At 41.0% G+C, this 23553-nt stretch overlaps 1 protein-coding gene across 1 annotated transcript in view; it reads left to right on the plus strand.

Moving 5' to 3' along the window:
- Positions 1-23553, plus strand: part of LOC111663755 (ankyrin-3-like) — a 123673-nt gene that overhangs the window by 70776 nt on the left and 29344 nt on the right. Inside the window, exons 8-25 of the mRNA XM_087177087.1 lie at positions 696-794; positions 968-1066; positions 1672-1869; positions 2721-2819; positions 3051-3149; positions 3288-3386; positions 3483-3680; positions 5314-5412; positions 7543-7641; positions 9677-9874; positions 10203-10301; positions 11271-11369; positions 11497-11595; positions 11726-11821; positions 13614-13686; positions 18455-18578; positions 22478-22580; positions 23435-23485. Of these exons, the coding sequence (XP_087033213.1) occupies positions 696-794; positions 968-1066; positions 1672-1869; positions 2721-2819; positions 3051-3149; positions 3288-3386; positions 3483-3680; positions 5314-5412; positions 7543-7641; positions 9677-9874; positions 10203-10301; positions 11271-11369; positions 11497-11595; positions 11726-11821; positions 13614-13686; positions 18455-18578; positions 22478-22580; positions 23435-23485 (2031 nt within the window). The remainder of the gene's footprint in view (positions 1-695; positions 795-967; positions 1067-1671; positions 1870-2720; positions 2820-3050; positions 3150-3287; positions 3387-3482; positions 3681-5313; positions 5413-7542; positions 7642-9676; positions 9875-10202; positions 10302-11270; positions 11370-11496; positions 11596-11725; positions 11822-13613; positions 13687-18454; positions 18579-22477; positions 22581-23434; positions 23486-23553) is intronic.

Consider the following 23553-nt stretch of genomic DNA (forward strand, 5'->3'; position numbering starts at 1 on the left):
CATTTATTTTAAGTGGGAATTGGGGTCTCCCAGTGCCCACTTAAAATGATAATAAATGATACATCCCCTACTGTCCATTAAACAAAGCATTAATAAAGCATATAGAGCATTATAAATGTTAGATGAGCTGTATTATAAGCTGATCAGTCAGGTGCATCTCTTCACCATTATAATTCTTATTTTAAGAAATACTTTGATATAATAAAAAACACACAAGTAGAGTATAATTAGTATTTATTTACCGTGATATTTACATTGTGGTCTAGAGCAGGTGCTAATTAAAATTGAAAATTACAATTAAAAATATGTTTGTGGCCACAGTAAACACTAGTTAACCAGAGTCAACAGTGGCCTGTAATTATATCAGCTTGTGTGTGAAGGAGTGTTGGCGTTTGCGCTGCTTTTTGACACTGATTACAAGTTGGGTTCAGAAAGACATGCTACTGCAGGGAGCCATTTGCTTGATAAAAGACTATGTATCCTTAATCAGGAGAGTTTTTGTTTTATATTAGAGCTGACTATAAAATAAAAATGTTGCAATCTGTTTACAGTCCACACGATTATATGTGTAATCTACTGAATTAATTTTATCTATTTAGATTGACATGCATGATGTTAGCTTTTGTGTAAATAATAAACCATTAGCTCTGATTTGACAGCTGACTCACAACACCTACGTCTTCTTCTTTGTTCAGAATGACATCACACCACTTCATGTGGCAGCAAAAAGGGGCAACAGCAACATGGTCAAGCTGCTCCTGGACAGAGGGTCCAAAATTGATGCAAAGACCAAGGTGAGATCATAGACCCCAATTGTTGCTGTGTCTTCATCTGGATTTGACTCTTGTCACATTTTGCAGTGTGAAGTTTGCAGAAAAGGCGGCAACCAGGAATTTTAATTTCCTGTGATTTATCTGTGCCTTTTCTCTCTCTCTCTCTCTCTCTCTCTCTCTCTCTCCTTTTTCAGGACGGTCTGACACCTCTTCACTGTGGGGCGAGGAGTGGACACGAGCAGGTGGTAGAAATCCTACTAGACCGAGGAGCACCTATCCTATCCAAGACCAAGGTAGCTACTGGGGCAATTAATTCAGGAGACACTGCTTTATTCAGAATAGGAAAGGATAGGTCACAAATGCATGTCACATTTTCATTTTTTCCACTGGCTGTTATAAAACAGAATAGAATCAATCACATTTCACTTGCAACAGGGTACAGTTTGTTAATAACACTCAATACAGTTGTTTGCATAAACTACATTTCCTAACCACACAGAACCATTTGACATCTGTTAGCCAATCAGATAGCAGGTCTGTTGTTGTTGCTGTAGTGTTGTCGCATTGTCTCCATAACGTCTGTGCGACCTCTCCAGAACAGCCTGTCCCCGCTGCGTAGCCCCACAGTTTGACCTCGCAGGACGACCAGTGTAACAAAATAGACATTGTTGTAATGACCTCGTTATAACAATGCTTCTGTAACCTTCTCAACAACTTCCTTCACAGTCTTTCTGTGCAGCGCATGGCCACGCCCTAACTTACTGTGTCTGTCTGTCCATCTGTCTATGTGTCCGTCTGCGTGTGTGTTTGTCTCTCTCTCTTTGTCTCGCTCTCTGTCTGCCTCTCTCTCTCTCCCCTTCTCTCTCTCTCTTCCTTTCCCTCTCTCCCCCCACTATAGAACGGCCTGTCACCGCTCCACATGGCCACTCAGGGGGACCACTTGAACTGCGTCCAGCTCCTACTCCAGCATGACGTGCCTGTGGACGACGTCACCAACGACTACCTAACGGCGTTGCATGTCGCTGCCCACTGTGGTCACTACAAGGTGGCAAAACTCATCGTGGACAAGAAGGCCAACCCGAATGCCAAGGCCCTGGTAGGGATAAAGGGGTGGACAGGGTTGGAGGGATGCAGGGAGTGAAAGTGAAATGTGGCATAGTCATATTGGACAAAAGCAATGAGCAAATACTGGCTTTTGAGGGCTGATAGCTGGTCATATCATTAGTCAACAAAATATATGTTATATTTTTATATTTGATCATTTTCAAAAAATTATATGTATTAGATTAATAGAGGCAATGCGAAAAGAAAATGCTGTTTTACCACAGTGTAGCTTATCTGGTTACAGAGGAACTATATACAGTAAGGTCAAAAAGTCTGGGAACACTTTCCCAGTTGTCTCATTCTTTTGGACCACACTGTAGGTGCAGCAAAATGAGCCAGTCAACGGGATACACTGCACGCTGCACTGATATGATGGTGTGAAAAAGGAGAATTGATAGTAGTGTTTGGAACTTTTGTTACTTTTTTATTGATGTAAAGCACTGTGTGAGTTTGTATCTGTGAAAGGTGCTGTACAGATCAACTTTAGCTAGTTACTAGTGATAAAAAAAATGTTAGATGGTGCCAGAGTAGAGAAGCAGAGAATTGAGAGAGTAGGCATGAAGCAAGATATAGATTTCACTCCACTAACACAAAGGGAAACAAAAAAAAGGATTTGAAGAATTAAGAATAACTTTGAGAGAGGGTTTCCGCCTCGCTCTTCTTGTTTGCATCTGACATTTTCTGTACCACTCATTCGTTTCTTGGCAGATAATTTGCTTCCCCTCGTCAGCCGAGTAAAAGCAGTCACACAGTGACTGTGGAGAGTCCATCCCTTATACTTAGTGAAGATACAAGTGCTGGCTTTACACTGAGATTTTTTTCTTCCTTTCTGTCTGTGTGCAGAATGGTTTCACTCCACTTCACATCGCCTGCAAGAAGAACAGAGTCAAAGTGATGGAGCTGTTGCTTAAACATGGAGCTTCTATCCAGGCTGTCACTGAGGTACTACACCACACGGGACCCCATTTACTCTGCTCTTCTGCTTGACTGCCTCTTTAGGACTTGGCCCACGAAGTGGTTTCTTTAAACAATACTGATTTTTAGATATTCTAAGCTCTACCATTTAATACACAGTCTAGCTTTCCTGTGAGTGGGGCTTGTGTTAGTTTAGAATTCACAGCTTTGTGTTTATAGTAATGTTTCATTGTAATGATCATATTTGTTTCCCTGCAGTCTGGCCTGACACCCATCCATGTGGCAGCCTTCATGGGCCATGAGAACATTGTCCATGCTCTGACACACCATGGAGCATCACCCAACACCACCAACGTAGTGAGTGGATAATTTATGATGCAGTTACATGTTAGAAGTGCTTGAGTTTTCAAAGTTTTTGCTTCTGTTCAGAGTTCAAGTCTTATATCACTGCATATAAAAAGCTCCCACTGACTCCCAGTTCTGTGTTTTTTCCAGCGCGGTGAGACAGCTCTCCACATGGCAGCCAGGGCAGGGCAGACAGACGTAGTCCGATACCTGCTGAAGAACGGAGCCAAGGTGGAGACCAAGTCCAAGGTTAGAGCACTGAGACTCATTATCACTCACTGTGCCGGGGGAGAAACAAACGATGATAAAATACTAGGCCCAAAGTCACTTTTTCCTTCTCCACAGGATGACCAGACTGCGTTGCACATCTCCAGTCGGCTAGGGAAAGTCGACATCGTCCAGCAGCTGCTGCAGTGCGGCGCCTCTGCCAACGCTGCCACCACCTCAGGCTACACCCCCCTTCACCTGGCTGCCCGCGAAGGACACCAAGATGTTGCTGCCATGCTGCTGGAGAATGGAGCATCGCTCTCCTCCTCAACTAAAGTAAGTCTGATGGAGGGTGTCACATGATTGCACAATGTGATGGAATTGAATATTTCTCTTCTTTTTTTTTTTTTTACATGATAGCACATAACACTCAAACATGGACAAATGCATCTGGAGAACCCAGCATCATGTCAACTTATTGCAGTGCCATGTATCTCCACTAGTGGGCACCAGTCTCTGTTTTCTACACCTTCTTATCCTGTTTATTAGTCAGAGTTTGTTGCTCCTGATATATGCTGTCCTCACGACAAACGCATTCATAGACCCATAACCTGCCTACAATTAACTTACACAGCTCAACCATGTTAGGTTCTGTCTCATTAATTTTACTATGTTCACATTCAGGTTGGTGGTAGAATTACTGTTAGCACAGTAATTTAAAACACTTTTACCACAGGAGTATTTTTTGTCATCCATGCAGTCAACCATGGACCGATTCTGTCACTTTTCTTCTCACTAATAACAGCACAGATCAAGGTCAAACAGAACTGTGGGAGTTATCTTTATGGAACTGGTTTGTGCATGTGTGTGATATGTTGCTGGGAGCCGTCTTTCAAGGTGACCTCTGTCAGTGGAACAGATTAATGAAGAGTAAACCCTATGGTGTCATTGTTCACTTGCTCGTTCACACACACACACACACACACACACACACACACACACACACACACACACACACCTTTTGGGATATCACCTGAGTAATCTGTTCGAGGAAATTATGTCATACCAACCTGGGAAGAGAATCATGAATTGACCCATTTTTGATGTTTACATACCATAACTTTATGTATCTTTAAAGTGTCTTCATTTGCAAACATTTAAAACTAGCTTTTCTATCCAGCTGTCTGATTTCTCTCTAAAATTATAATTTACAGAATAAACAATATGAGAACTGACTGTAAACAGTCACACAAATCAGGTCATGTGTTTCAGAGCGTGGAATAAGAATCTGTGGGAGTCCCACATTCCTCTGGAAAATATGACCTAATGTCTTTAAATATCCTCACATACACACAGGATGGAAGCCAAGATTAACATGATCACATTATACAAAAGCCATTTATAGATCTGGAGTGCATAAGGAATTAAGGGCCTTTGGTTTAGTTTCTCAGGGTATCAGATACCTTAAAACAATCTTATGTTCATGTGATGTTATAACCAAATTAGTCATGCACACACAATATGATTTATGATAGTTGAAAATCAAGTTTAATTTGATTTAACATAAACCTTTATCAGAATGTTTAGCCTCTTCTACTACTGATACTTTTTAGAGTTTTTTCAGAGTCTGAATGATAGTGTCATGTGTCAAAGGTCATCCAAACATTGTTTCAGTGGTGCTGCTGCGAACCCATGTTCAAATCTTAATTTTTTTTAAAATTATTTTTAAGTAAAAAAGATTCTGTGTCATTGCATTAATAATTCAGGTACCCTCTTTACAACTATGTGAGAAACTATGTTATTATGAAGAGCAGATTGACCCCAGCTCAGCAAGGGCTGACCTAATACATTGCAAATATTCACTTCCTGTTTGAATACCCATCTCTACTTGTCCTCTTTGTTCTTTCCATGCTCTCCATCTTCCCACTGTCATTCATTTTGATGATGTATGTTATTCTATGTTCAACAGAAAGGGTTCAGTCCCCTGCATGTGGCAGCAAAATACGGCAAGATGGAAGTTGCCAGTCTCCTCCTACAGAAGAGAGCTGCGCCTGATGCTGCTGGAAAGGTGAGACGTCTTTAAAAAAAAAAAAGAAAAAAAAAAAGAAGGAAGAGAGGCCTGGTTAACAACACACTTTAGAGAGTTAATCTTAATCTTGACCAACATTTAAGTTTTCAGATGTGTTGCTACTGGAAAACATGAGCTGAGGGAGGGGCCTGGCACAGAAATGACTATATCTATAGATGACACTCCTGCACAAAGAAAAATGAAGACAATAAAATTGTCTAAAATTTCGACATCATCAACACATGCAAATAGCAGCAAGGTGTGTCAGGATCAGAGCCATAGTTTTCAAATAATCCTTAGAGAAAGCTGTGATCATAAAGCAGAAGCACTAGGAATGGTGAAGAAATGAAAAGTAAAAACAGCCGATATGATTATTAGCAGATGTATATAGAAGATAGTCTTATATAACAAAGTGTAAAACATGAACAAAGAGTTTATACATGCAGCAGTTGTCTTTTCTGGTGAAAAATCAAGAGGTCATTCAGGTTCTGTGCCCATGTATCATTCATTGAGTCTTTCTGTCGCCTGCCCTTACCCAACCTGTCTCTAAGAGAGTAAACAGAACCTTTTTCAGTTGTATCTTCCAAGCTGCAGCGTGACACGGGGTTGACGGGGGTTGTCTGAGGAGGAGTGTCATGTTTAGGACTGATCCCAAGACAACACAGCCAACACATGCTTGTCCTGTTTCAAAAACCTTCTGTGAAGATTTGCTCTTATTACCCCGATGACATGCACTCATTCCACCTCCACATGCACCCTTTTATACACACACACACACATATTGACACACTTACTTAGCGCAGGCCTACTGGCACTGATTATAATGTTAGCTAACTGTGTGTGTGTGTGTGTGTGTGTGTGTGTGTGTGCCACCATCTGAGAGCATTTAACATAATTGCGGTCAGGTATGATAATGAAGCTTCCACACTGCTTGTTGGTGTCACACTAAAATCAGTCCCATTGTAACACTGAGTCTAAACACAAAGCAAAGTCAGGCCTTTATTGCAGTTTAATGACATTTATTTTCTTATTAGAGATGAGAAGAAAGACAAGAGACAAAGACGCTTATTTGGTTTCCTCACATTTTGACACCATAATGTCATAGCTGTAACTACACATTGTAACAGCTCATGAGATTAGCAGAATGTATTGTGGACATTTTTTTTCTGAGTAACTTCAAGTGTCTGCTGAATGAGTGGGACATTCCAGTGGCTCAGAGAGCATCCTGCTGACTCAGTCCTGGTTGCTGAGTGGGATATAAGTTGTGTATTGTGTGCCTGGAATGCTTTGGCTGTAGCTCAGAAGCATATGGTGCCATCATCCAACTCACAGCTCTTTATTTACCAATGCCACGAGAAAAAATGGGCATTTCTGTGAAATAGGAGACAACTACGGCCTAGAAGTTAAACTTTTGAAATTAAGTATTTGCATATTTGTAGTTAGTGGATTTTTCATATATTTATTATATTTTATAATGAGGTAATTTTTCTTTTATGTGTTAAAACCCATCAGACACATTATTACCTTAAGCATCATATTTTTATTTCTGAAAATGTCTTCAGGGGATCTTTACACCAAGTCAATGACAACAAATGCTACATCCAAAAAGATGAATGCATCGCATAAAAAAGGCGATATCTCTGGTTCTGCTGCATCGATATTGATCCTTTTTGGTCCGTTGTGTGTCATACAGTGTTGTAGAGTGCAATGCTACATCAGTGAAGTACTGTTGTAAGTGTTCCTTTATGGGCTGAGAAAAAATCCTGCTTCTTAAGCTAAATAAACCGTTTAAAAAACACTCGGTGGGAAGTTGACATTTTGGAGATACATTTCATGGGACAGAAAGGACGTGTTCATCATGCCTCTTGATAATGCCACCCTCCCATAACCTTCTTATTCAAGATTTCAGCATGAAGTCTAAACTTTTTCCTGTACTAAATATCTTCATCAGTTTGATGTCCATCTCCCTTCATACTGTTACATTCTGTTTGTTTCACTTTACTTATCAGAGTGTTTGTGCTTGTATGTGTTCAGTGATCCTCTAACTTGGTGTTGTGTTGCATGCCTGTGTGCGTGTGCGTGTGTGTGTGTGTGTGTGCGTGTGTGTGTGTGTGTCTGTGTGTGTTTTAGAGTGGGCTAACTCCACTGCATGTAGCCGCTCACTACGATAATCAGCGAGTGGCACTGCTGCTGCTGGATCAGGGAGCTTCCCCACACGCTGCCGCTAAGGTATCCACACAAACACACATAAACACACGTACTAAAATGATTCCACCTGGCTTATGCTCTCAGTGCCATCTCAGACCATTAACAGAGTTTTTCATGTAATATACATGTGTATGTATGAAGGTGTAATACCCACCCTTTTTCTCCCATTCCATCTTGTCTACTCTTTGACATTGTGAGTGAGTGTGCAGCTTTTTCCTGGACCTCATCGAAGTTTTTGAAACTATTCCACTAGCCAGAACTTAGCTTATACTGTCAGCATATTGAGCTTGGTGGTTTACAGGATGCTATATTTCATATTTCTCATAAAACAAAACTGGAGAGCACATGTGAATGGACTGTACGTATCATAACCCTTTATTTTAAAGTCTGTTCCAGACCTATAAATCTTGTGTGTTCCTAATAAAAAAAAAAAAGCAAAAAAAAAACCCAATTTAATTACTGCTCTTGTTGAAATGTCTGACACACACAAACACACATCGTCATTGACATGTGGTCAAGTTGTGATTTGTCTCCTGCTAGGCTTTGGTTGACTGTGAAAACCACTGAATAAGTATGAGCAGAATGGTAGAGCCAACTAACTAAATATGTGAGGAGACCAAAGCTTTAAAGACTAATTTATCTTTGTGTGCTGCCACCTTTTTGTCAGTGGCTCTTCCTCATGCTAGCTTTCTCTCCCTTAATTCCGTATCTGTCTCTATTTATTCCTTTACTTTTCATGCCTCCCTCCCACCGTCTTAGTCATTTCTCCCTGCCTCTTTTCTTCCTCTCTTCCTCTATAAATTTTTCATTTGGCTGCTAAAGTTGGTGTGTTTGGTGTAATTTAGGTGCATTTGGAAAGGGATCAATCTGTGTGTACTAGAGGAGTTTTTTACAAGCATTTGTGCACAAATGTGAGCAGTGAATGTTCACAAAGTTGCATAAAACATGGTCACTTCTCTGCACACAGACAAAAGGAATGCGACGTTAACTCAGGAAATAAGTCTCACTGTAAACAATCCAAAAAATATAACCAGATTTAAGTAACATGGTGACATTAGTGACACAGGGATCCTAGAAATATATATGACAGTTTTTCCCCATACTATACTCGCCTCTTGCTTTTACTCACTCTTATTTAAGCTAAAGTCACTTCACCTCTCTGTGGACTTCAAGGCTTCCCAGGGTTTTGAATAAAGCTCACATTACCACCGATGGAGTTCCTAACAGGGAAATGAATTTAAATGCCATCTTTAATGCTGTCTATGAGGAATATTACTTCTCCCCTTTTCAGCTGCTTCCCTGTCTCTTCTTTTTGCCTCCTGATTCAGTCGGCTGAGGCAAACCTTTTGTCTGAGGTCTTAGATGATCTCATTCGCAACTTTTACATGGAGCAGTAGTACACAACCAATGATAAATATAAAATCATCTTTAAGTTTGCAGAGATGGAGGTGATATTAATATTTCATGTTTAATAATATCTGTATATGGTATCTGTGGGTCAATCCACAGCTGAGACCAGGTTACATGACTTTATATTTGCTGCCATGACTGTTGAGTTTTTTCACTTTTGCCTTAATATCTGTAGCACGACCTCTATCTGCCCAAACAATTCCTCTTATATACTGACGCTGTCGCACGTAATGCCAGCAGATTTTATTATTAATTACTTATGTGGTTGTTGCAGCATATGATTGAAATGAAATTATTAAACCCTCTGAACTTCTTGGCACCAGTTGATTACTATGTTGGGTTCTTAGTTCAAGTCTTTATAGTCCACAGCCACGACTGCAGAAATCAGTTGTCGGACAGTCTGGTCTAACCAAAGTGTTCATCATACACACTTTGGTCTATAATGTATGATGTGAATTCCATTTTGATCATGAATGGAAGAAACTACATTCTATAAGAATACACCTAATGAAAACAGTCCCTGTTTTATGTAAGACTGAGCATAACCACCATTTCTCAGTACAATAAAAAATAATATCCAAACTATCAAATCCAAGAAAAGCTCAATCCAACCTCCTAACCCCTGCATATCTTTTGCCTGCCTCAGAATGGCTACACCCCACTCCACATTGCTGCCAAAAAGAACCAAATGGACATTGGGACCACACTGCTGGAGTACGGCGCAGACACCAACGCGGTGACACGGCAAGGCATCAGCCCCATTCACCTGGCAGCGCAGGAGGGCAGCGTGGACCTGGTTTCACTGCTGCTGACCAAGAATGCCAACGTCAATGTGTGCAATAAGGTGAACTCAGTCCCATAGTTACAATATTTATTCATTTACACAGACTGCACACAGATGCAGACCTGTTTTGCACATGCACAGACACCCAGTCTGTAATCTGTTCTAGCATTGCCTTAATGACTTCTCACTAGTTTCATCACTGGCATACTAATTTTTACCTGATCACTCTTCGACAAGTAGAAAATCAAGGGTCTTGAGGCTTTTCAAATTAGTTTCCAGCATAATTTTTCCTGAGAGACGAGAGCATGTTTCAATCTTGTTATGTGCTTCCACCAAAACAAATTTATGTGTTCTCATGTGTTTGTGTGTGTCCTTTCCTCATGTGTAGAGTGGACTTACACCACTCCACTTGGCAGCTCAGGAGGACAAGGTCAATGTTGCAGAAGTCCTCCTCAACCACGGGGCTGATGTCAACCCACAAACAAAGGTAAAGCTTTTTCAGATAGTGTGCACACACACACACACACACACACACACACACACACACACACACACACACACACACAGACACACATACACTATAAATACATACACAGATAAGGGTCTTTAAATCTCCTTTTGTAGTTGAGGTTTGATGCATGACCTGTCTTTTTCTCCAGTTGAACGGATTTTCTTGTGTAGTTTGTCTATTTATGGCATTGGAAAAACACACTCACACACTCTTGGGCACAGACCCACACATTCGTCCGCAATCATCTCAGATGCTACATAAATAAAGGATTGATACCTGAGTGGAAGGTGTGCATGTCTTTATGGATGCACCACACACTGCAGCAAACACACACACACACACACGCACGCACATGATCTATTATTCAGTCACACTCTGTCAGTTACATTCACTTACACACAAACACAGACAGGCCACATAACACACTGCCCACGTTCATTGAGACACACATGCTGTAGCTGAAGGTTAGGCTTACACATGGTTATATGGTGTGTGTCATGTGCCGTGTGTGTGTGTGTGTGTTTGTTTGTCTGTGTCTGTGTCTGTGTGTGTGTGTGTGTGTGTGTGTGTGTGTGTGTGTGTGTGTATTTGTGCTGACAGGACAGATGTTTACAGCGAATAGGTTATTCACTCGCTGATCTTCTCCATTACCATTATGCACTGTGCACATAATTCAACAGGGACATGAAATATGATGCAGTTTAGAATTTATATTCAGAATCAGACACGCCATACTAAGAACTAGAGACAAATTCATTTTTCCTATATAAACCAATAGGTTTTTCTTGCACGATAATTCTTACAAACGCACTTTTCAAAATAACAGCCTGTTCTGTAACAAGACGAGGCCTCCAGTCAGCATATGAAACCGTCTTTTCCTTCTCTTTTCATCTATTCGCCCTTTCATGTCTGTGTCTGTTCCTCCATCTACTTTCCTTCATGCAGATGGGTTACACTCCGCTGCACGTGGCTTGTCACTATGGCAACGCAAAGATGGCAAACTTCCTGCTGCAGAACCGTGCCAGAGTCAATGGCAGAACCAAGGTAGACAAATAAATGCTCGCTCACCCAACTGCACTTAGATCTTTCCTTTAAATACAAACTTATGCATCCAAAGTTAATGTTTCCTCTCTTTCCCTGCCTGTGTTTATGTGTCCGTGTCTCTTTCTAGAACGGATACACTCCTCTCCACCAGGCAGCTCAGCAGGGCCACACCCACATCATCAACCTGCTGCTTCAGCACGGGGCCTCGGCCAACGATCTCACCGTGGTCAGTGCACAAACACACTGGCACAAACATACACACACAGAGCTGCTGAAGCTTGATGAAATACTGACTGCTCTTTGTGTTTTCTATGCTCCTCCTGTGAATAACTTCCTGTTGGTCTGTAACTGGTCAGAATGGGAACACTGCCCTATCCATCGCCCATCGACTCGGGTACATCTCTGTGGTGGACACTCTGAGGCCCATGACGGATGAAAACCTGACTGCCATGGTGAGACACTGTCTTCCTGTCAATGGCATCTCATATGGTTAAAGGCAGTATCTATTACATCACCAATAAATTCCAAACTAATTTCATTCTTATGAATATTACTTACTTCTGTAACTTGGAAAATAGGTTGAATTCTAGAGCCAGGCCAATACAATAGTAGCATGTGGTACTTAGGAAATTAGTATGCTTATCATTGAAAAGTTGTATCTCATCTTTTTGAGGTTTAATTTTTAGTACCAGACATTATGAGGCACTATAAAATTTATTATTATTATATATTATTATTATTATTATTATTTATTTTATTTTATTTTTTTTTTATTGATTTCAAACCATCCACACAGCCACTGATTTTCTTTAACAGTTTTACTAACTGTATGAAAATCAACTTGAACCTAGTTTGAGAAAAGTTCATCAGTCTCAGTGAACATTTCAACACTGTTTGTGTTTTGTCACTTTTGGATATTCTGGCATGTTACTGCAGTTGCAAGTACAGTGTCTGATTTTGCAGCCAAAAACTACAAGGCAAGTAATGACTAAAATAGTATAATTGTGGGTGTAAGAGGGTTGCTTTTTGCTAGGAACTTGGGATATGCTTTAGAAGAGGTCTGCAGTAATGTTAAGTATTTGTCAGTATTGGACTTAAACAGGTAAAACCACTGGTGTTCCTTCTTGAGCTGTATTGAACTGAATTGTGTGACCGACTCTTTGCCCAAATTAAAACTTGGCCAGTCAGCTAGCAGCATACTGTAAGTTAAGTCAGTGTGTGAATCCTACAAAATCAGCCAGAAAGTCAGTCAGTCACGCTATGTCACGTGTGAAGTCCTGATTAAGAGAGAGAGGGGCTTAGATTGGAGCTTACGGTTTCTCCTCAAATAGCCCAGGTCACTAACCGTGATCGGATCCACACACGTGTCTGGGAGGAGGAGTGGGAGGGAGAATGTGCAAAAGAAAGAGAGGCAGTGTGATGATGGAGAGGTGACAGGAATGGTAGGGGGGACAGTGAGTGAAGAGACAGACAGAAAGGTCACTGAGGATCCTGTACAATCAGCAGCAAAGTGTATTAGTCATAGCCGTCGCTATCCACAGGGACGTAACTTGTAACTTAAAGATCAAGGTCGTTTCCCTGCTCCTTTGTGTGATTGATGTATTATTTACAGTGCAGAGCTCTCTGATGTTGTTTATGCTTGTCTTGAACCTGTGTCTTGAACCTGTTGCAGCTAGTTATGTTGGTTAATCAAACATACTGTATCATTACTGTGACAGAGGTCACGGCTAGGATCCAGCTAAATGTCTTGATTAGGAAATACATTGTAAGGTCACACTTCACACTAGTTGTAATGTGAATCCTGAGATTTTCATTAATTGACTACAGTTATCTCTAAAATATATAAGAGATATACAAAAATATCTCTGCAGCTCAGTGCTGCTTTTTTGGAAGTCCAGTGTAAACTGCATTGAGTTTCCAAACATCAACAGTGAAGTGGCAGGAAGTCTGGTGATGTTTGGGCACTTTAACAATACAGGAAGCATACTTTTAAGGTTCAGGTTTAAGATGTCAAGATGTATAAATATGAGGAAAAGACATAACTCTGCTTACGCCATGTGATAGTTGAGAATCAGCAGTGAGCTCAACTGATAATATTATATATTATAATATAATAACAATATTCTTTTAAAAATCTATTAAGGCATTGTAACTCAGGGTTTCTGTTTGGTCTAGACTATAGACATTTATTTTATAATATTGTTCTGGCAGAAGGGAATTGTTCACATGTCCCTTTCTTTGCAGAGTGCATCAGAAAAACACAAAATCAATGTCCCAGAGACGATGAATGAGTTCCTTGACATGTCAGACGATGAAGGTATGTGAAAAATGCTTCTCTTTATTCGACTCATTTTCAACCATTAGGTATTAAAATTAAATCAACTCATACTTGTTTGACTTATTTTTAATATCAATACCTTGCATGATTTACACATACTTCTGACAGTGAGCTTATGTGATGTCATTTTCATTAACATGTGCATGTTTCACTGTATGTGTATCCAAATCACACAGTCCGGGCTAATGTGCCAGAAATTCTCGATGAGGAATCTTTTTCTGATGTTGATGAAGGTATTTGTCACCAGTTTGCCTCCACCGTCCTGTAGTTTGTTTGTTGTCCTCTAACTGTCCTGATGTAGCAGAACTAACCTGCTTTGTTGAAGAGCTAACCTTTGCTATTCTACCATTCAGCTTTGCTTTTCATTTTCACTAGAAAGTCTCCAGGCAAAATCAAAATATACCCACCCAACATTGCTCACTATTATGCTGTTTAAAGTACCATGAATCAGATAGAAATACTGCGTTCTCATCTCAAGAGCCAATAAGAGGGTCAGACAGTGGAGGAGAGGTTTGTTTTTGTTTTTTATTCTGTAATTCAAAGCCTGCCATCGTCAAACAAAGAATAGTTATCAAAGTCTCAGTTATTTCAATTTTGTGTAAGAAATCCACCAGCAAACATTAATTGTTTGAGCTGTTTTAGCCTTGAATCTGGTCTTGGTTTTCTGGCAGGTTTGAGTGTCATGTTTCTGTTCACAAACTGACACAGCTGATGTCATTTAGCTATTTTCACTGCAACTTAAAAAAAAGTGTTATTTTTAACTGCTTGCACACCATAAATCTCACACACCTCTTAATCAAAGAAAACTTGTGAAGTATCATCCTCACTTCAAGCCTGCAATCTCTTTGAAGAAGTTTCTGTAAGAAAAGAAAAACAAGGACAATGTGACTCACTTCAGATGTTAGACTATGAAGAGATCTGCATACATTCAATGAAATAATCATGTCCTATTGTATGCAAAATGTACATACCATTAAATATAACAAAGTCACCCGCAGAAAAGCTGCTGTAGTGCTACAGAGCCTAACAGCACTGTCAAGTTTATGGTGCAAGTCACATTGTTTTAGGCTGCCCAATTCAGTCGTCTGTCCTTTGTTTTGGAACCACAGAGCCAACAACAGGCCTGTAAAATTGATGAGCTTGTTCATGGGCTGTTGCTTAGGGGACAGTCAGGGGGGGTGTGGAGTTTCTATGTCAGGTGATACAGCTAGACTCAACAAGTTACGTACACACACATATCAGGTGAACCAGGATGAGTTTGTAATGAAGCTGTTTGATGAAGAGCCTCATTGGTATATCTATGATTTAGTTTATTATCAACACCACGCAGGAATTATAAATAAAAGTATCCATGGCCTCATGTGCTCAACATAAACAGTTTATACTGTGTGCATAATTCATCCACATTGCACTTGTGCAATGAAGCTTTGATATTCACTTTACCAATAGTAGCAGCAGCAGAGGCAGAGGCTTCAGTTAGCTGCTGCATTCAGACCTGCACTCCTTCATCTTTTTAGTGGCCCATGTTTTTGTTTGTGTGTGTGTGTGTGTGTGTGTGTGTGTGTGTGTGTGTGTGTGTGTGTGTGTGTGTGTGCGAGCGTGCGTGTGTGTGAAAGAAGCAGTAAGGAGTTTCCACTCTCTCTTTAATCCTATATGAGGGAGGCAAATCCTATTAAGCTGTAGGTTGAAGTGAGTGTGATGGGTGTGTGTGTGTGTGTGTGTGTGTGTGTGTGTGTGTGTGTGTGTGTGTGTGTGTGTGTGTGTGTGTGTGTGTTTGTATGTGGCCTACCTGTGCAATCACACACTCATCTCATGCTTTCTATAGACTACTATGGCCACTAATTGTATCATCATCAGATAACAACTTAACAAGGAGTTAAGTTGTTGTGCTCTGCTGTCATCACAGTTAAGAGTATCTCCATAATCCTTACAGCGCTGGCCTTAGCGGGTATTATTACTACAGGTGGTTTTATGCATCCTTAAAGTCTTTAACTGTCAAACACCTCTTGCATAATTGTTCTAAATGTCCTTACTCTTGTGCAAGTTTTAGTCATTGTGTGCAACATGAAGAAGGAAGAACTAGACAGAGAAATGTTGCTCAAGAATTAAAAAAACAAAAACAAAAAAAAAAACAATGATTTATGATGTAGTTATTTCATCATTATTGTAGCTTCACTCCCAGTTTGACACGCAGCCAGACTCTCTCAGTGATCTCCACCATTGAGGGAGAAAAAAGTATGAGGAGTTGTCAGTGACGGTTTTCTTTTCTCCGTCACTGTCTCCTCCACTGAGGTTCCCAAGCATTCGCTCAAAAGACCTGTCAGCTGACTGTGCTCTCCACGGAGCGGTAAACACTTCTAGTGCAGAGTTTGTTGTCGATGCCGTTGAGCCAGGGACGCGCCGAGACTTTCTCTCTTTAAATCCAATGAGATGAGCTTTTTTGAGCAGCCTGCAGGAGAATTAACCCCGGCGTGGCCGCCGATGTCAGATGGTTAGGAGAGCTGCTGTTTCCACTCAACTCTGTGTGTTGTTTTGCAGCAAGGAGGCACCGAACTTAGAGTTTGAGTTTTATTTCTTTGCGGAGAGGAGGCGGGAGAGATGTGCGCACCAGCAACAAAAGCGCAAGTTGGTCTGAGTGGAGTTAAGTGCGTGGGGTGAAAAGAGGGCAACATTTTCCATCAGCACCAAGCACTGAATGGACTACTTGATAGTCTTCACCTCTCTCTGGATTTACTTTCCATCCTGGCAACGTTGTGTGGATTTTTTTTTTTAAAAACATAGAAATAACTCGGGGAATATAAGAAGAGTTGTGATCTGTGAATATGGCTGAGCCGGTCAAAGGTAAGTTGATAGAGAATCAGGAGTTTCAGTGCCCGGAGTTTGATGTTTTGAAGGCAGCGGTGTAATAAGACACAGGATCTACCGAGAGTGTCATAATAGCTGAGGTGAAATGTTGCCACTCGATATTGTTTTTTCTGTTTTCAGTTGAGAAAGTCTTTTGGTATTTAGTCTTTTATTTACTACTCATGTCAGAGACAGAGAGTCGTTGCGATGCTTTGTAACCCAGAACATGGTCCGGGTTCAAAATATACTGTGTGTGTGTGTGTGTGTGTGTGTGTGTGTGTGTGTGTGTGTTTGTGTGTGTGTGTGTGTGTGTGTATAACAGCAGCGAGGGGCCGATTGTTTTCCAGTTATGTCAAGTCAGACAGAAACGGCTAGAAAGGCACAATTAGGTGATCATTTTAACCATCACAATAAAAGCGTAACATGCCACAGTCTATCATATGTTTGTTTCCTTCTTCTTGAGTGGATAACTAAAGTATTTGAAATTGATGGCTGAAGTGGCAGCAGCAGTGTGTTATTCTGTGTCAGTCTTTTAGAATAAAAGCACCAGACTCAGCATTTTGCTCTGACATCCACCAGTGAATGAAAAAACAATACACTAAATGTCCAGAGATAACAGTTTCCTAAGCAATTAATGTCAGTGTTTTCATAACTGGAAACATTGGTAATTTGTCGTTAATCTCTGCATTTGTCATCACTGTCTTATACTGATACTGGTTTGCAGATTAGTTGAGTCATTTTGGGAGTTGGAAATTAAAGTAGTTAAGGGTAAACGGAGAGAAGAGAAGAGCAGGGTTATTCAATAATTTACCACACACTTCTGAATAAAACAACTCTGGAATGCACTGGAAATAAAAAATTATGTTTCAAGTTCAGATTTATTTGGCTGCACAGAACAACTGCGTGCTACTTTTCTGTTGGCCTAGATTGCTGACGTAGACATTGCAACAAGACCGAGGGTAAATGTATTAAAGTCTAAATAACCAGCAGCATATATTAAAACATATTGCAAGCATGAAAATCTAACCTCAATTTTTTTGGTGAATATTGATTTGGTGACGTGGTTCCATGGGTTTTGTCTGGACAGGAGGTGTTGGCTATTTTCATTGTCTTATATGAGTTTCGACAAGTAAATCCCAATCACTCCTGGTTTTATTTTGAAATGTGACGCCGGAAACGCCTGCTCTTATTGTAGTGTAACTTGACAGTGGTTCTGGTGTCTGATCGGAGTGCGGCAGTACTGAAGGTAGGGGGAGGGGCTGCGGTGAAGGAGCAGAGTGTTGCAGGCAGGACAGAGCCGGACATGAGGGAGAAGGAGAAGCACTGTAGCCGCTCCGCCGGCTTCATTGACCGGCGTGTCATCGTCCACCGGTCCGCCGATCGAGGTGCGGTGGGGTTCTGCAGTTTCTGCGTATTCTGTGCTTAATGTGCTCAGGCTTTGGTGGCTGTCAAACCCTCCGCTGCGCTCTGCCTTTGACTGTTGTGAAAGGAGCTGCGTTTGGTTTTACAGGAGAGCTCCTGATATACCGCAAAGTGGCTTTGCTGCTGCCTCTGATGGCATTTTCTCTGTTATTATGACTGTCTAACCTCTAAAACAGTCACACATCGGCGCTGCTCAGGGTTTCAGCTTCATGTTGTTGTTGTTGTGCCACAGTCAGATGAATAGACAAAAAGAAAAGTTGCAGTGGGCTATGCAGTTGCAGTGAGGTATGCTGGGTTTAACGACAGAGTGATGCTGATAAATTATCCAAGGCCTCCTCTAAGTACCATAATCAAATAAGTGAGAGACTGATGTCGGCAGTGAGGGCTTGTTTTTCTTCCCTGAGTTGCCGCATCGCCTCTCTCGTCCGGATTGGCTTTTCTTAGTTAACTGGAGGATTTTATGATTTCATCCCTCCACCAGGTGAGGATGCGATGACCGGGGACACGGACAAATACTTGCGGCCTCAGGACCTCAAAGAGCTTGGGGATGACTCTCTCCCTCAGGAGGGGTACATGGGTTTCAGCATAGGAGCCCGCTCAGCCAGGTAAGCACTTGTCATTTTTATTAGATACATATGAAAATCATTAATGTACTCAGGTGCAGTACTGTCAACTACTTGGCCCAACTTGTCTCTATAACACTGAGGCCAGATTGTGTTTCTATTAACTGAAGTAGGTGACATCATGTTTGCCATTGATGCTGTGGCTGTTCACCCTATGTACACAGATTTCTGATGCCGTATGTATCTGATATGGTTTTTGTAGCTGTGTAGTGTATGTTTGACTGAAAGAGACTTTATAATGGGCAGTCTCGTCAACATTCACACAAACTCAGACACAAAAACACACAAACAGAATAATGGAAATTGCCAGAGAAAGCAGCTGGAAAATTGCCATCTAATGATTCAACCTGACAAAATGATTCAGCGTTTTGTGTGACCTCATTCAAACCCATGCAAAGATTACAAATGGCCCATATTATATCACAAGAGATATAAGATGTATCTTTGAACTTTGCTACCTTTGATACTCTCAGTGAACAGCTGCACTGTGAGATTCAGCACAGGCCTAGCCACAGCCTTTAATGCTGAACAAAGTATGTAGTGGAAAACTGGCAGGCTCCACTGAAAACACATCAGCAGCACACAGGACAAGTGTTGTGCAGCCCCAGAGTGTTCTGTCGCCACACTGACAGATGGCAGATGCACTCTGATGGGTGAATTGATAAAAACAATTACACTAACAGTGACAGGAAGCTGCTAACATCAGCGGGCCACAGCAAAACAAGGGAAACACTGAATTAAATGGAGAGATTCCATGTAAACAAGCCTGTTTCATGAGGCTTCTGATATTGGAAAGAGTTTTGACAGAGTTCATGAATGTAATTATGTGAATTGTTTGTTATTAGCTCAGAATAAGAACATTGTAAGAAAATACAAGAGGTTGGTGAGAACATTTAAGAGTTTGAATTTTGAGTGATTTGCACAAACTGAAAAAATGTGCCTTTCTGAGTTCAAATTATAATGTCTGTGGACTTATCTTTCCATTTAACAGCAGTGTTTATGATCTACTGCTATGTTTACAATCAGACAGATTGAAACAATTATTCATGTGGTAATCTACTAGAAATACAACTACAGTTACTAAAACTTCCTTTTTACTGCTTATTTTCTGTAATTGCATATACAGTATCAAGCTGAAATAGATTTGAAAATTGTTGACATGTCTCTTTGCAGGGGTGTGAATGTAATGCTGTGAAAAATATAAAGTATTTTATTGATCAGTGAATGCATGATGCTGAGCAAGTTCTTTTATTTTCCTTACCTTTCTGTTTATGACATCGACATTGCATGGTTTGCTTTTTGACTGGGCTGCATACACTCAAAAACACTCACACTCATGTAAACCTTGAAACATTTGAGCCAAGTTGTTTGCAACCATGCAAAAGCACAGCATCAATGTCATATGGGGAAAAAAAGAAAGCCACATCATGCTTCAATGTCTTCAAAATGCTTTGCTTTTCACTCTTCTATTTTGTTCTTTTCCTTGTTTTCCTGCACCCTGTCCCTCATTCTAGCCCTAGAATCAGGTAAGAAAAGAGTAGTAGTTGTAGTAGTATTAGGCAACATTAGCTGTGATTGGTGTCCCTCCCTTGTGACCCTGAACTACTGTTTAACTCCAACCCTACATCCATAAAACCTCTAACCACGAGTCATCCATTGTACGTTGGTGTCATCCAGTGTTGCCGTTTCTCTGTCTGTGGTAGCAGATTTGTCACTTTGTTGCTGTAACGTGTTGTATTTTGAGATCCATTTTAGTCGATCACCATTCACCTTATTTTCTCATCCATCTAACAAAAATCATCATATCTGCAAAATGAAAATGTATTTATTTTTTTTACTGCAGGTGTGGAAAAGAGGCAGTGTTGCAGGGAATGAGAAAATAATCCCCTAACTTTTTGATGTGGCTTGTTCTTAAATGGCACCTTAGCTCTATTTTTGTCGTGCCATAAACTGTAACTTCCAGGGATTAAAAAACATCATAATCCATCCATTTTATTCACCCTATTTACATGTTAGTAATTGGAGATACCCCAGTATTATCCAGGATGATTCTGGATTTTAAATCATGGTTTGCAGAGATGGAAACTTTGTGGCCTGAGATTGCTTTGGAATTTTGGTCCATCATTTAGAAATCCTCCACATACATCAAAGACAGACACTTGGCGACACATACACTGACACATCAATGCACGCACACTCACTTGGACACACAATGACTCAAACAGCTGTCTCTTTGAGTCAACACAGGTGCCTCTAAAAAAAAAAAAAAAAAATAGGACCATTGCTATATACATGGAGATGAGAAAAATAAAGACAAAAAGTTTGAAAATTGGAAGTGTAGTTTACATTAAAACTGTTTGATCAACAGTAGCATGCAGCATGGTAGAGAAAAAGTGAAAGAAAAGTGTTCAGTTGAGGGAATTGTAGGGCAAACTGCAGAGTAAAGTGAATGGGGATGGTAGAGAGGGGAAGAGATGATGGGACAGCATTATATACAGTAGAAGAGTGGTGGTAGGTGCCATGACATGCAGAAAAAAATGACAGACAATAAAGAAGACAACCAAGAGGAAGGAAATGGAAAAGCATAGATGTCTATGGAGGAGAGGAGGATGGACAGAATGAGAAAGAGGAAGAAGCTGTGAAGAACAAACAGAGTCCTGGTGAGAGCAGAGGGGGTAGTGGGTGGGGGGGTGGGGGGGGTGGACCAGCGAGTCCATTCAGGCCGTACAGAGTTGCTTAGTAACTTCGATGGTGGGGTAAGCAGGCTGTGCTGAATAAAGGGCTTCTCTCTGTGCTGAATAGTGTGCCCACTCAAACATGCTGAGCTCTGCATTTTCTCCCCTTCGCTCGCTTGTTTCCCCCCGACCCCTCTGCACTCACACACACACGACACATCAATACACACTTACAGTACACATCCTGACCAACTAAGGCAGGAGTTGTTGGCTTTGTCACTGGGATTGGGTCACTTTACAAGCCCCTTACAGCGCACAAACACACACAAAAACACACATCATCATATGTTATTGTTGTATGTTATTTACCTGCCTATACACACAAATGTACATTTTAAGTAATTGTACAGTGACTATGTGCTTACACAAACATTTTAGCTCTTCTGTGCTGATCAAATCCCTGTAGGAAAAACAGCACAAGACAAAAACCCTGAAAGGAATCTACAGCACCGCATTGAGCCTGAGAGGCTGCAAAAATAGACACACGTCACCACACACACAGCCATCAAGCAGACTGCAGCAAGTCAGATAGAAAAGACCAGCTTCCCTTTTGTATTAGGCTGCTCTGAAACAGGTCTGGGTCAGCTGCTAATCTTAGAATAAAGCAATGTCAGTCTCTGAGCATGAGTCGGATTAAACAGTTTGAAACACTTTGGAGTATCTTTCACTGTCATTAATACAAGATTTGCACAGAGATTTTCAGACTCTCACCTGCCAGCCAGGTGTATATATGTACAGTCCCCTAATCTGTCATACTTCATCATTTAGACACACTTAGTTACATCTGTGTTCCACCAACCACACCTTCATATAGAAATGTACACAGCAGCCGTCGGTGTTTTCTCGCGGTCTGCCCGCTTCTCCTCTTCCTCTTTCCGTCTATCTCTTAATGCAAACAAACTGACCGCACTCTCATTTCCATCTCTGAATAACCTGCTGCAGTATCTTATCCTTGTTCAACTGCGGACTCTACCATTTCTCTCTATTTTCCACATACTACTTTTGGACTCTCTCTGTCCAGTAATTAAAAACCTGGTTCCCTGGAGGTTGCATGTAGTAATGGATTCCTTGCTTTTTGTTTATGTTGTGTTCCCCTACCCGTCACTTGTTGTTGCCCGCGGCGCTGGGTTGCGTGGTAACATGTAGCCTCCGCTCCTTCAGTTCGGATAGGTCCAACACACTCAACCGGAGCTCGTTTGCACGAGACAGCATGATGATTGAAGAGATTCTGGCCCCTACGAAGGACACAGTAAGATCCATTTCTTGTTATCCTCATCATCCTATTTTTCACCCTCTAAATCCAACCCTTTTTCTCTTTATCTCAGTGTTTGCCTTTTCTTTCCTTGGTATCTTTAGCTGTCTGTTTTTCAAGCTTAAACGGCTCTTCCTGGTACAGCTCTTATTTTCTTTTTACACTTTTGTCCTCTGTCTTTCTGTCAACGGCCTGGTAAAAAACACAGGCTGGGTGGAATTAGGGTGGAGCAGGGGAGCTTTACTTGTCTAGCACAAAGGTCATAACAGAAACAGTGTTGATGCCTTGCTTGCTTTTGCTAAAATGCTGAGGGTGAGTGTATAGCACCTTGACGAAGAGTTTATTCAAACCTAAGGGCTTTGGGAGGCCCCCTTTGCTTTCTCATGGAAAACCGCAGTACTCTGCACAGCTCACCATGCCTGTCCAGCGCTTGTTTTGGTGGTAAGGAGGAAAGGCAGAAACTGTAACCCCTTACTTTATAAACAATATTAGTAATATGACCTACAACTCCAAAGACACCATCACGCAAGATCTCAAACTCTACATGGTCAAAATATGCATTGTTTTGGACTTCCCCTTTGTCTTATGCCAAAGAGCTTTCCATTAAATTGGTATTATATCTGCCTGAAACCTTACATGAGCTCAGTGCTATCGTACTATAATCAGCCACATTTGGTAGATGCCATCTCAATTACTGTGACATCTGATACAGTGGGATTGTTTGAATTTAGATGCCTAAATCGTAGTACCATCTCATCCTCACAGAGATAAGGTTATGCTTTTTTTGGGTTGAAATTGAACCTTTAGTGAAACAAAGTGTGATTTTTGAACCGTCTCTCTTCTCCCCTAAGCTTCAGAGTGTCTGTAAAGACATTTCCTACTTGGTTGACCCACTGAATAAGGTATAAAGTGTTCATGGATGTCTGACCCATCCGTCAGTTTTGTTATTTTTCAGTCACAATGGTTCAGC

The sequence above is a fragment of the Seriola lalandi genome, unplaced genomic scaffold (assembly GCF_002814215.2).
Source record: "Seriola lalandi dorsalis isolate HSWRI2012SDOR001 ecotype SW California unplaced genomic scaffold, Sedor1 jcf7180002054580, whole genome shotgun sequence".
Lineage (NCBI taxonomy): Eukaryota > Metazoa > Chordata > Actinopteri > Carangiformes > Carangidae > Seriola > Seriola lalandi.